Genomic DNA, 14,486 nt, shown 5'->3' on the forward strand with positions numbered 1-14,486 from the left:
CAGCTGAAGGCATCTGTGTTGGTCCCATGTTCATATGTGACCGCATTGCTGAGAAAAATGATGTTTTAATATATGCAAATGAGCCTCTAGGAGCAATGGGGGCGTTACCATTACACCGAGAGGCTCTGCTCTCTCTGCAACTGCTCACCCTCTGTACTATGATTAACAGGGACAGGCAGTGTATATAGGTGATCACGCCTGGCTCTGACCTCTACCAAGTCTTGGCATAGGCGCATTATAGGAAAGTGACACATTGGCAGTTCGCCAGTGAACACATGCGGGCTGCCATCTTTAGGAAGGTAGACTCACCCGTCCGGCGATGCACAGGTAAGCCCTTACCTGTGCCGGGAGCCGGTCTGAAATCAAATGCAGTCACCGGGAGCAGGCAGTTCCGAGAACAGCCCGATGAAGGCCCCCCGGCGGCTGTTCTCGGAACTGCCTGCTCCCGGTGACTGCATTTGATTTCAGACCGGCTCCCAGGACAGGTAAGGGCTTACCTGTGCATCGCTGGACGGGTTAGTCTACCTTACTAAAGATGGCAGCCCACATGTGTTCGCTTGCAAACACTGCAAACTGACCATCACGGTTTTTCTGTACTGCTATCCTCCTTCCTGTGCTGCGCTTGTGCTGGTTACTGAACCACGCAGTGCAAGACTTTAGGAGAAGTGAGGGCCAGGCGTGATCACTTTTACACTGCCTGACCCTGTCATAGAGCAGTTGGCACAGCAGTTGCAGAGAGAACAGAGCCTCTAGGAGTAATGGTAACGCCCCCGTTGCTCCTAGAGGCTCATTTGCATATATTAGAACATCACTTTTCTCAGTAATGCGGGCACATATGAACATGGGACCAACACGGATGTCTTCAGCTGCCAAGCGCACATGTAACAGGTCAGCCAGTGTCATAGGTACAAAACTGCTGACAGACGCTTTAACATTTGTGAACAACCCCTTTAAATAAAGCGGGGAGAAATCTTGCAGTTCTTTCTGGATTTTTGCCTTTGCTGTGCACATCAGACCTTGCCGGTAGGGTTTGGTTACGGTTTTCCTTCTCCGTTCCACGGCATTAACTGCCGTCCGCCTGAATTTCTTTGCATCTTCTCTTTTGATCTGATTGAAAGGAACATGCAGTTTATTTTTCATACACTAGGTATTAAGAGGCACCATCACAAACATTTCTACAGTTTAAGGCTTAAGCGCTCGGGGACGATTGTCATTTTGCGCAGCAGTAAAAAGAATGATGATGACTTTACGTAATGTGAGCATACAATTTATAACGCTACGACTTCACATTTAACGGAAATCCTTTTTATTTACATTTTTAAGATTCTGCCATAAAGGACGCTAATTATTTCCCGGCTGATGCTGGCTGTGCGGGCGGCAGTTTTTTTTTTTTTTTTTTTTAAATCCGTGAGGTGACAGCGCGCCCTAGTGGCTACATTGGGGAACTCCACTTTATTACTCACTGAAAGCCTTTCTAACAGTGAATTCTAATTCAGTGCAGTTAATGGAAGAAGTCTCTTTTGGATAAAAGGGTTCGTCGGGCTCAAAATATTTAGTGCTCCGCCTGTCCAAATTCCTGCGGTAATCTTCATGGTTGCTTCCATGGGAATGGATAGCACCAGGGGAACGCGAGCGCGTATGTAAGTTACAATCCCATTCATTCCTATGGCCGCACTAGTTTAGTATCTCATATCTGGCATTTGTATAAATCCTGAAAATTGTAAATTTAAAGGGGTTGTCCAATCCCTGGCTGAGACGGGTCACTGCTACAGCCAGTGATTGGTTGAGTGGGCCTTTCCTGGCCTTTGTGTCGTGATGATCGAGGACCAAAAGGAACAGTAAGATAGAGAGAGATATATAGATATAGATATATATATATATATATATATATATAGATAGATAGATAGAGATATATATATATATATATATATATAATCTATATCTCATAAAGGAGTTTCCAAGATGAGAAAACATGGCTGCATTCTTCCAAAAACAGCACTACCCCTGTCCATGGCTTGAGCTCTCCTCTATTGGAGTCAATGGGACAGAGCTGCAATACAACACACAACATGTGGGTAGTGCTGTTTTTGGAAGAAAGCAGCCATGTTTTTCTAATTTTTATTTATATCTATGTCTCAGCAAGGGTTAAAAATCCAAAACAAGTCATCAAAACCCTTACTGTTTGACCACTGATCTGATGCTGCTTTCTACTGATCCTATTTACTGCTTATTTAAATTTAGGCCTCTATTATACTCCAAAGCTACATTTATAATGCTCCAGGCTTCAGAGCTGAAATCTCCCAGCATTATTTGCCTGCTCAATGTCTGTACTGAAATTTTTATTCCAGATGTGTAAATGTAAAAAAAGTGTAATCTTTACACCAAGGACTGTACTGGAATCAGATATAGGAAAAGATAACTGTCCTCCTGCACTATGGGAGCTCAGCCAAGCTGTTAGGGGTGTCTGACTACCAGCTTGCCGACTGTTTCCAGTGGCGATCAGCAGAACTGTTGCTTTGTAAGATGAGAAGCAACGTAAGACATTTACAAAGTTGCTCATCGCTTTCTGCAGACTATGCTTGTATGTAAGCAGTACACACACGAGTTCTGAGTCTCTCTACCTATTCTTGTACCAGGTCAGTGAATAATGTTCCTTCTACATCCGATTCTTGCAGGTTTTGGAGCGATCACCGAGCATCAGCTAACTGGAAGGAAACCCATGAACGAGTGAAAAGCATATTAAGGACGCACAGTGTCCAGCAGAAGCTACATTCTGTGAGTTTATATTGCCCCTTTTGGGCCACACGCACCACTGTAAAATGTGGGCCAGAGAGGCCTAAGTACCCAGCACATTCATTATAATGCATGCCTATAACTGAAATCTACAGCAGCTTCTAGGTGGCATAGATTTACTGTAAGTTCTGAAAGATGGCCTAAGATGTGTCACAGTTTATTAAAGGGCTAGTGTAACGTGTAGTCTGACTGCGGGGAATCCCACTGATCCCGAGAACAGGGCTTGTATGCCTCCATTGTAATACAGTGGCAGGTCGAACGCTATACTCGGCTATATCCGGCAGTCCCATTGAGAATAAATGGAGCAGCAGGGTGGATACTTGGCCTGCTACTCCATCAGGACAGGGAAATGGGAGCCATAAACACTTATTTAAGTCACATTTTTATCAGTGCAATAAGAACTGAGTTATGGGTGTTTATAGGGTCTGAGAGCAGAGATAAGGATGCTGGCTGATGCTACTAGTAGAGCATCTCAGCCCTGTACAGAGAAAAGGGCTCCATATTTTTAATAAAGAACAATTGAAAAAAATATTTTAGCTCATAATGGGTACAATGCAATAATAAAAAAAATTAGTCCTCAATGGTGTACATGGCCTTTAGAAATCATGGCACATCTGACACCATCGGAGCACAGATTCCAAAAAACTGAAGAATTACAAACAATATCTCCTAGAATCCATCAGTGAAAAACGCATTGCGTCCAGGTTACATCCAGATGCAATGCATTTTTCACTGAAGCCCCATTCACTTCTGAAAAACGCAGAATATAGAACATGCTGCTGCGAACATGCTGCGATTCCATTCACACAGAAATGATGCGTGAAAAACACTCATGTGCACAGACCCATTGAAATGAATGGTCTATGATTCAGTGCGTTCACTTCACGCATTGCACCCACGTGGAAAACTCGCTCATGTGAAAGGGGCCTTAGAAGAAAAGAAGTCTTTAAAGTGTTTCTCCATCTGCAGTTGGTGTCCCATGAGCATCTGCCGCCTACCAGGCTGAATCGGAGATGTGATTTCGGTGCAGCCAGAAACTCCAAGTTTGCAAATGAATGGTTGCCTATTGTTAACGGCTGCTCATTTTGCCTACACTGAAAGTGCCGTGGCTGCCCCAGCCACGTGGTCTGGCTTAGGGCACTTTCACACTTGCGGCAGAGGATTCCGGCAGGCAGTTACGTCGCTGGAACTGCCTGCCGGATCCGGCAATCCGGACACAAACGGATGCATTTGTGAGACGGATCCGGATGCAAAACCGAATCCGTCTCTCCGGTGTCATCTGGAAAAATGGATCCGGTATAATTTTATTTTTTTTGCATTTTTAAAGGTGAGCCGGATCTGTTTTGCTGAAACACTTAATGCCGAATCCGGTATTTTTGGCCTGAGAAAAAACTGCAGCGTGCTGTGGTATTTTCTCCGTCCAAAAAACCTAAGAGGGACTGAACTGATGCATCCTGAACGGATTGCTCTCCATTCATTAGGATAAACCATTAGTACCCTGAGGGGCCCAGGAGCCTGAATTATGGGACGAGGAATGAAAGAAATCATGGCTGTGTGTGCAGCAGCCTGACACTTCACGGAGGCCAACGTTCAGAAGTTAAAGGGGTATTCCTATCTGAGACAATGGGGGCATATGGCTAGGATATGTCTCTATTGTCTGATAGGTGCGGGTTCCCCCTCTGGGACCCGCACTTACACTGAGAAAGGAGCGGGTAAGGTGGTGGCTGAAGGACCCCGGGTTTCCCTGGGTCTGGCCACCACCATGTGCTCTCCCCATAGAAGTGAATGGGAGAACACTGCGCTTGCGTGGCCACCGCTCCTATTCATTTCTATGGGGAAATAGCCGAGACAGCACTTGGCTTTTTTCAGCGGCCCCATAGAAGTGAATGGAGGTGGCTGCACATGCACAGTGCGCCCACCAGCACTTTCAGGGCTCCGTTCTCCCTGAGGTGGAACCCGCACCTATCAGACAATGGGGGCATATCCTAGCGATATGAGAGATGGGAAAACCCCTTTAAGAAGAATTTTTCTGATAATCTGGACTATTTGATAATCCAGTGCATAATTCACCCTGATGGGTTTTTTAGGGGGTCAATAACCTAAAGCAGAGACTCGCAGAAGAATGTGGAATAGCCGAGCGGGCCTGGTAATTACAGCTAACCAGTACAAATGATCAGATGTCTAACAAGAAGATATTAGCAGGAGAGCTCGCTGAGCTTTGAAATTTGATTCTGATGTTCAGTTTTACAAATGTTCGGCTGCCATGGGAGTTTAAAGGCATGAGCAGTGAATGGCAAGCGCCAGCGATTTCAAGGCCTCCATAGATTCTCTCAAATTTAGAACCCACAGGAATTTTCTTTCCTTCTCTCAATCCGGTAACATTTAATTAAAAATATTCATCAATTTGCGGCTCATTACTTCTTCACATTGCTGCTTTTTTTATTTTATTTTTTTCTTCTCCGATTTCTATAACGCTCTATGGAAACCCAAGCGTGCGCCAAGGACGAGGAACATGACAGGATTATAGATGAATACGCTGCTTTGATGAGTGGTGGGCATCTGATGCCACATTTTATTTAAAGAAGCGGCATTCAGCTTATGAATTATGTAGTAAAACGGGAATAGTAAGCAATGGCGCCAAACGGCTGCCATGTGGTGGCAGTATAATACAATGTGCAACGGGCATGCCGTGTGCTCCCTGAAACAAAACTGGTGCCATGAAATCTGCGGCAAATACAGCCTGTTTCTGCAAGGAAAAAACGCAGCAATACCCACACTGCTCGATGCGGGTTTTGGGCGGGCCATATCCTCACTGCCTACAGGGGTCCAGAGATTCATCCACATAAGCAGCTGTGCCCCCAGTCCAGCTCACCGCTCCTTTAATTCCAATGTACTCGCCCCACGTCTGGGTTGGTGCACGGGAAGCCCCTTCGACGTGTCAAACAAAGAAATCCAGCAGCATGTCCATAAAATCTTCGCCTTTATTGGATCATATTAAAAGCATACCATCCAGCGTGGTACATCGCGGTCTACGCATTTCGGACACATATTCTATCCTTAGATCATATTAAAAGCATACTAGAGTGGTACATCATGATCTATGCAATTCGGATAGATGCATGCTATCCTTTTAGTCATGGCATGCCTTGCCAGGACTAAGGACAGCATGCATCTATCGAAAACACCCGGGGCGGACTGGGAATTTAAAGTGGCTCTGGAAAAAAACGAAAAGTGCCCCCATGTTGTAGGTGGGTCCAAACTGACAGAAGCATGGCAACATGAGAAGGCAAGGTCAGCAATACTGTAGAAAAGAACAAAATACCACAGTGCAGCGCAAAACTCTGCCACACCTGATGCAGTATTCAACTGTATCGCTGTCCTGAGGACACCAGTACAGTTGAATTCAGGAGGGCCCCTGCGGCCAACATCGGAGAGCATCAGATTGTTATATACCTGGCCAGCAAGTATGAAGAAGGCGCAGGTGGCCCCCTGGACATCGGCCCATGGAAAATTTCCCTGTAGGGTCTATAGTCAGTCTGCCCCTGCAAAACATGTCAGCCATGATGTACCACGCTGCAGGTTATGCTTTCGATATAATCCAATATAGGCAAAGTTTTATGGACATGTTGCTGAATTTCTTTGGCAGCCTGCACACAAGTGCAGAGATGAAATATCCACTGCTATAAAATGTTTCTTATAATTTTTTTTTACCAGGACAAGAACGTATCATGGAAGGAATCTGATTACAGCAACACCGTGGATGACGAGGTACTTGGCGCGAGAGAGCTGCAGGACAGGTAAGGGTTCATGTACTTCTGAGGCCCCTCAGCTGATGACTTGTAGTAATCAAGATAAAGGGTTGTGTGCAGTTTGAAGGTCCGTGAGGATAGAACTGTGATCAGCGAGTGTGTGACTTAGGCCGCGTTGACTGGAATCCCTCTCCCTTTGCTTTAGGCCTCATGCACCCACCCGTATTTATGGTCCACATCATAGCCGCCTTTTTTGCGGCTTATTTGTTTATTTGGGGCCGCAAAACATGGGACCTGCACTTATGAGACAATGGGTGAATATCCTAGCCTATCCATTGTCTGAGATGAGACAACCCCTTTAAGATAGGTTTTCCCAAATTTAACATTTGCAGCATATAGTTTGGATAGATCATAAACGGAAGATCTTTAAAGATTCAAGCAATGGGCCTTCCACTTAGTCCATCGATGAGGCTGTTGGTCATCCGTTCCCAGTGTAGACACGGGCACACCTGCACTGTTGCTCACTCCCCATTAATATCTATGGAAGATGCAGAACCAGAGAGGTGCGCGGACTGCACTGGAGACCAGAAGCCCCCATTGTTATGATTGCTGGGGGTCAGTGTTTTCTCATTGGAAATTACATTTCAAATGCCAATCTTAGTAAAGAAATATCCGTAGGGTGAAGATGCATCACATTTATTAAGAAGTCTATGCCTCTTGATAGATGTGTTGCCCTGCTTGTGTGCAACAAATTAAAATCTAGTTTTCAGCTATAATTTATGGCAGTTTTCTGCAGTAAATTATAATACGTGGCATGAGCGGTGGTCAGTTCCATAAACGAGCACAATTTTGTGCAGAATGGCACTTTTGTATGGTAAAAAACTGGCATACAGGCTTGACAAGTTTTCCACCGTTTAATTCTGCCAAAACATAGATTCTGAGAGCAAAAAGGTGTGGTCTCAGGGGTGAGCCCTATAAAATGAACTCTAGGTACAACTAGAGTTGTTGCGATACCAATTTTTTGATTCGGTTTCGATACCATGAAAAAGTATTGCGATATTCGATACCACGCGAAAAAAATAAACAAAAAAAGCCACGTGCATTCCTCATTTTTAAAAATGGCGAATCGCGCAGTTTTTATTTTATTTTTTCTGTTCCGGCATTCACCACCTAGATTTTTTTAATATATTTTAATAGTTTGGACTTTTCTGACGTGGCGATGTAATATGTTTATTATTTATATATTTTATATGTGAAATTGGGAAAAGGGGGTGATTTATACTTCATATTTTAGTGTTTTTTGTTTGTTTTTTTTACACTTTTTATTTAATAACTATTTCCCCCTTAGGGGCTAGAACCTGGGATCTTTCATCCCTTTTCCTATTCAGCCTGATAGATCTCTATCAGGGTGAATAGGACTCCACACTGTCCCTGCTGCTCTGTGCTTTGTGCACACAGCATCAGGGATGTTACCATGGCAACCAGGGCTTCTGTAGCGTCCTGGCTGCCATGGTAACCGATCGGAGCCCCAGGCTTACACAGCTGGGGCTCCGATCAGAAGCTGCCACTGCACCACCAATGACGGGGGGGGGGGGGGAGGTCCCTGTGGCCACTGCCACCAATGATTTTAATACTGGGGGGTTGAGAGGGGCCGGCGCACTGTGCCACCAATGATTTTAATGGGATGGGTGGGTTGAGGGGGGGGGCAATGATAACTACCTCTTTATACAGGAGGCGGGTACTGGCAGATCAGCGGCAGTTAACTGCCGCTGATCGCAGCTCCCTGTCAGGGGCAGGGTGCCGGCAATGCGATTCTGCTGCCGGCACCCGCCTCCTGTATGTGTTAAAGACTGACTACTGTATATGAGTCCAGACTTTCACTATCAGGCCACACAGAGCGGCGCCCAGCAATGTCCCAGCACTCACCATTAGTCCTGGGCGCCGCTCCGTTCGCCCGCAGTGCCCCATTACTGTCTCCTGTCCTGCTCCACATGCTGCTGATTACTATCGGAGCGATGGGAGGAGACATCAGATTCACTAGTGGGCGTTCCTTCTCCCTGGCTGTAGCGCTGTCCAATCGCAGCGCAGGGAGAAGGAACGCCCACTAGTGAAGCTGATGTCTCCTCCCATCGCTCCGATAGTAATCAGCAGCATGTGGAGCAGGAGAGGAGACAGTAATGGGGCACTGCAGGCGAACGGAGCGGCGCCCAGGACTAATGGTGAGTGCTGGGACATCGCTGGGCGCCGCTCTGTGTGGAAATAATCCCATCATTGGTGGCGCAGTGCGCCCGCCCCTCCTCCGCCCCTCGCTTCTCATTGCCGCCCCTCCTCCGCCCCTCGCTTCTCATTGCCGCCCCTCCTCCGCCCCTCGCTTCTCATTGCCGCCCCTCCTCCGCCCCTCGCTTCTCATTGCCGCCCCTCCTCCGCCCCTCGCTTCTCATTGGTGGCAGCGGCAGCAGCACAGGGGGAGGGAGGACAGCTTCCTTCTCCCCGTGCTGCTGAGAGAGAACATGACCGCGCCGATAGCAGCGCGCTCATGTTCAGAGATACTAGACTGCGCAGAAGCGCAGCCCAGTATCGAAAAAACGGAAATCCCGGTATCGTATCGATACCGGGACAAAAGTATCGATTGGGTATCGAAATTTCGATACCCGCAACAACCCTAGGTACAACTGTACTTACACTTCCTAATGACAGAGGGAACTGTAACACCCAGTTGTCAGTGAATCGTACAGTTCCAGGAGGAATAATGAAGGATCAATACGCCATAATTTTATTTCTTGTGGATTGCAGTATATATTAAAACAGACATGTCGAGAGAGCTGACAGATCCTGTAGAAGGCTACTTTCACACTAGCGTTTTAGTTTTCCGGTATTGAGATCCGTCAAAGGGGCTCAATACCGTAAAAAACGCTTTAGTTTTGTCCCCATTCATTGTCAATGGGGACAAAACTGAACGGAACAAAATGGAGTGCTCCAAAATGCATTCCGTTCCGTTTAGTTGCATTCCCATACCGGAGAGCAAACCGCAACATGTAGTTTGCTTTCCGTCCTGGGATGCGGAGCAAGACTGATCCATCCTCTATTGCCTTTCAATGGAGTTCATGACGGATCCGTCTTGGCAATGTTAAAGATAATACAACTGGATCCGTTTGTAACTGATGCAGATGGTTGTATTATCAGTAACGGAAGCGTTTTTGTTGAACCCTGCCGGATCCAGTAAATACGCTAGTGTGAAAGTAGCCTAATATGTTAACTACTAGAGACCCCCCTGCCCTGGCAAACAGAGAAAGGTGGGACCACCTCAGGGGAAATGTTGTATTAAAAAGTGCCTACGGTTTTATATAAACACTACTGAAAAGCTGCCTATGCTTTGCAAAATAAGCTACCACATGCATGAGTAACAGCACTATTTTTGGGTATTATGGGACTTTTTTTTTTTTTTAAGTAATTTCCTCCAGGTTCAATCTCTAATTCTCAGTGGGTTAGCTGCTCTGATGTCTCCCATACACAGCACAATGAGAAAACAGGAGATTCTGCTCCATAACACTCTCTCACTCATCCCCTGTCCACAGACTTTTATGGGAGCATGCAATCTGATCCTTCAGTGATGTGACAGGCTTGGTTTCACAAGTTGAAAGCAGCTGAAAATTCTGAATACATTTTTTTAAAAAAGGGGGGATGGGAGCGATGATCAGGAAAAGAGTTGATAAAAAGAGATAGAGGCGTTTGTTCTCTGAAATGTTACAAGGTGTCTTATATTTACCTGTAATGTTAACTTATATAATGGTGTGTGAAAGTACAGTGGGCATTTAAGTAATACTTGGATGGGCCAAGTCTGCTACGGCCCAAAAAAGGGATGTCACAAGCAGCGGACCCCTCTATATGTCTTTAAAGGAAACATGTCACCAAAAATGTTACCGCCAATTTAAACCAGATAGCGACACACATCCTTTTTTAAATTTTTATATATTTTTTTTCTTCTAATCTTTTTTTATTTTCTGATTACAGATTTATTTATTCTATTTCCTGAACATGATTATGGGGGCGGCCATCATACCTAAGCTGTTCTTAACAGCATTTAGAAAGCATTAAAAGAATTGCTTTATGGCAGCCCCATGGGCCATAGACACAGTGGTCAGGAGGGGACCTCATTGACTTCTATGGGATCTACAGATCAAGAGGTGGCACCAATTGGAGCCAGCCACCCCTTAGATACCTCCTAATAGGACTGAGCCAAGATAATTAACCCTGGCTGTGCCAACCGCATGAGTAGACATACTGTGTCATTGCATGGAATAAAATGACCATACATTAGAGCACATGACATTTGCAGGTACCCCCTGTACTGGAGTACTGCAGAATGATCCTCTTTTAAATCCACAGTAGCTTTCATATTACATTCCGTTCTCTCCCTCATTTATTATTGCATCCCTCCAGGTAATACCTTGGCTTAGCATTAACCCTCTACCTGCTTGTTCCCTCTGAGTGAGACCTGCACTGCGAGGCTGAGCACGTGCGCCGCTGCGTTCCCTCTTTATGTAGTCGTTCCGCCTGTAGGCACACTTTTTGTGTAATGGGACAGTACGTTAACACTCCTTCGAGGGCTATTCCCATTTGTACAGTCTATTTAGGTACTAACTCCTTCTTTTTAATTAAATCCACTGATATTAAAAATGTATTTTATTACCGGTGGTTAGATCCAGCAGAGCTGCGCTCAGGAAGGACCTGGGGACATTATTTGCCTGCAGGCCTAACTTCCAGGGAACTTGGAATAGGAGCAGGCTTTCATAGCTTCTACAGATGCATCATTTTTTTTGTGTGTTGTTTTTTTAAGATCAATGACCTTTTTAAGTAAGTAGTATCCTCCATAATATAAGTAAAGGGAACGTCTTTAACCCTTGGTTGTTTCTTGCATTTATTTTTCTCATCTATATAAGGGCATTTATTTTATTAGATTTTTTTTTATTTTTATACAGCACACGTAAACTGCTTTATGGCAGCTGAAATGTATGGGAGTTAATGTCAGAAAAGTGTCCATAGACTAAGGCCTCTTTCACACGAGCGTGACTGATTAGGTCCGGATGCGTTCAGTGAAACTCGCACCATTTTGCAAGCAAGTTCAGTCAGTTTTGTCTGCGAATGCGTTCAGCTGTTGAGTTTTTTCCTGCGCGGGTGCAATGCGCTTTGATGCGTTTTTTTCACGCTCGTGATAAAAAAAACGGAAGGTTTACAAACAACATCTCCTAGCAACCATCAGTGAAAAACGCATCGCACCTGCACTTGCTTCCGGATGCAATGCGTTTTTCACTGAAGCCCCATTCACTTCTATGGCCTCTTTCACACGGGCGAGTATTCCGGGCGGATGCGATGCGTGAGGTGAACGCATTGCACCCGCACTGAATCCCGATCCTTTCATTTCTATGGGGCTGTGCACACGAGCGGTGATTTTCACGCATCACTTGTGCGTTGCGTGAAGATCGCAGCATGCTCTATTTTGTGCGTTTTTCACGTAACGCAGGCTCCATAGAAATAAATTGGGTTGCGTGAAAATCGCAAGCATCCGCAAGCAAGTGCGGATGCGGTGCTATTTTCAAGCACGGTTGCTAGGAGACGATCGGGATGGAGACCCGATCATTATTATTTTCCCTTATAACATGGTTATAAGGGAAAATAATAGCATTCTGAATACAGACTGCATAGTACAATAGCGCTGGAGGGGTAAAAAAAAAATATATATATATATTTTTATAACTCTCCTTAATCCACTTGCTCGCGCAGCCCGGCTTCTCTTCTGTCTGTCTTCTGTGCTGTGTGCAGGAACAGGACCTGTGGTGACGTCACTCCGGTCATCACATGATCTTTTACCATGGTGATGGATCATGTGATGACCGGAGTGATGTCACCACAGGTCCTGTTCCTCCACACAGCACAGAAGAGATGCCGGCTGCGCGATCAAGTGGATTAAGGTGAGTTAAATTTTATTTATAAATTTTTTAACCCCTCCAGCGCTATTTTACTATGCATTCTGTATGCAGAATGCTATTATTTTCCCTTATAACCATGTTATAGGGGAAAATAATACAATCTACACAACACCGATCCTAAGCCCGAACTTCTGTGAAGAAGTTCGGGTTTGGGTACCAAACATGCGCGATTTTTCTCACGCGAGTGCAAAATGCATTACAATGTTTTGACCTCGCGTGGAAAAATCGCGCATGTTCCCGCAACGCACCCGCACCTTTTCCCGCAACGCCCGTCTGAAAGAAGCCTATGGGGTCAGGGCTGCGTGAAAAAAGCTGAATATAAAACATGCTGCGTTTTTCACGCAACGCAGAACTGATGTACAGACCCATTGAAATGAATGGGTCAGGATTCAGTGCGGGATTCAGTTCACGTCACCCATTGCACCTGTGCGGAAAACTCGCCCGTGTGAAAGGGGCCTAAGGCTTCTTTCATATGTGTGGCTGTGCTCCTGGGAGGTAGGGATGAGCGAACTTGTGTTTTCAAGTTCGGCGTACAAGGTTGGGTTATCTTAGAATTCCGTTATGGATTCCGCTACCACAGACCATAAATTATGGTTCGTGGTAGCGGATTCCATAATGGAATTCTTAGATAACCCGAACCTTGTACGCCGAACTTGAAAACACAAGTTTGCTCATCCCTACCGGCAGGCTGTTCCGGCATATTTGGTATATTTGCTGGGTTGCAGACTTATCTTTGCCGGGCACTTTTACAGCCAATGGGGCCAGCGGGCATTCCAGTAACATCCGTCAGCTCCAGAGAGCTCAGACAGGCTATTCTTTGCCGGAACAGCCTAATGGAGACCACAGCCGCTAATGTGAAACTAGCCTAATACAGTCCCTAGGAAATCATGGTGTAGAGGCCTACCCCAGACACCAGGGGAGATGCATATAGAGCCCTTATCTAAGTTCTAAAGTCTACAAAAACTGAATAAGACAACCCCAAATTACTGTGCCCTCTGTCAATGTCATTTTCCACCCTGAGGATCAGTAGAGTCTTGAGTCTTTTTATAATTGATGGGAAAGTGTGGATCGGGTCTCCAGAAGCACTAGGGTTGGTTCTGGGGCTTTAGCTAATCAGGTACTACTAGATATTCCCAGTCCTTCACTCATTATTCGCTGAGCTCCTTCCTGGCTCTGATACAACTACTGGCATCGGAGGTGGGAGGAGGTCATGAAAGCGACATCCACAGTTTTGATCTTAGGAGACCCTGGACTTGAATTGTATTATTTATTTATTTTTAAAACCTAATAAGGATGATGTAAGTAATTCTTCCCGCTTTTCATCCACAGCCTCTCGTACCCACAGGATAAGTCCGTTCACTTGGACAACGGGGAGTTCTGGTGCAACAGAGCAGCCGCCTACAAAGGAAAGAGTCATAGGATCATATTTGAGGAGAGCATGGAGAAAATCTACAAGAACATGTACAGAAATGCTGTAAACCCAAATGCATATAGGAAATCGCATCACTCCAAGGAGCTTATTTGAATTAAAGGAAGATACCATGCAACTGTTACACATAGGGTGGAGCGAACTGAAGTTCGGGTTCGGTGTTCGGGTGATTTTAATATTTTCCATTCTAACATGGTTATAACGGAAAATAATAGCATTCTTATGACAGAATGCTAAATAAAATGGCCATTGAGGGGTTAAAAATAACAAAAACTCACCTCATCCACTTGATCGCGCAGCCGGTATCCTCTTCTTTCTTTTTTCTGCAGGACCTGCAAAAGGACCTGCGATGACGTCACTGCGCTCACCGCGTGGTGGGCGCGGTGACGTCATCGCAGGTCCTGCAGAAAGAAGAGGATACCGGCTGCGCTGCGATCAAGTGGATGAGGTGAGTTTTTGTTGTTATTTTTAAACCCTCAATGGCCATATTTTTTGGCATTCTGTCTTAATGCTATTATTTTTGGTTAT

General features: G+C 45.4%; 1 protein-coding gene across 2 annotated transcripts in view; it reads left to right on the plus strand.

Moving 5' to 3' along the window:
• Positions 1–14,218, plus strand: part of SPATA6 (spermatogenesis associated 6) — a 67,765-nt gene extending 53,547 nt beyond the window's left edge. For both annotated transcript variants that reach the window (XM_044301296.1, XM_044301297.1), the window contains 3 exons: positions 2,676–2,775; positions 6,508–6,590; positions 13,859–14,218. In XM_044301296.1, coding sequence (XP_044157231.1) covers positions 2,676–2,775; positions 6,508–6,590; positions 13,859–14,054 — 379 coding nt within the window. In that variant the 3' untranslated portion in view covers positions 14,055–14,218. The remainder of the gene's footprint in view (positions 1–2,675; positions 2,776–6,507; positions 6,591–13,858) is intronic.
• Positions 14,219–14,486: the final 268 nt, after the last annotated feature.

Source organism: Bufo gargarizans, chromosome 7 (assembly GCF_014858855.1).
Source record: "Bufo gargarizans isolate SCDJY-AF-19 chromosome 7, ASM1485885v1, whole genome shotgun sequence".
NCBI lineage: Eukaryota > Metazoa > Chordata > Amphibia > Anura > Bufonidae > Bufo > Bufo gargarizans.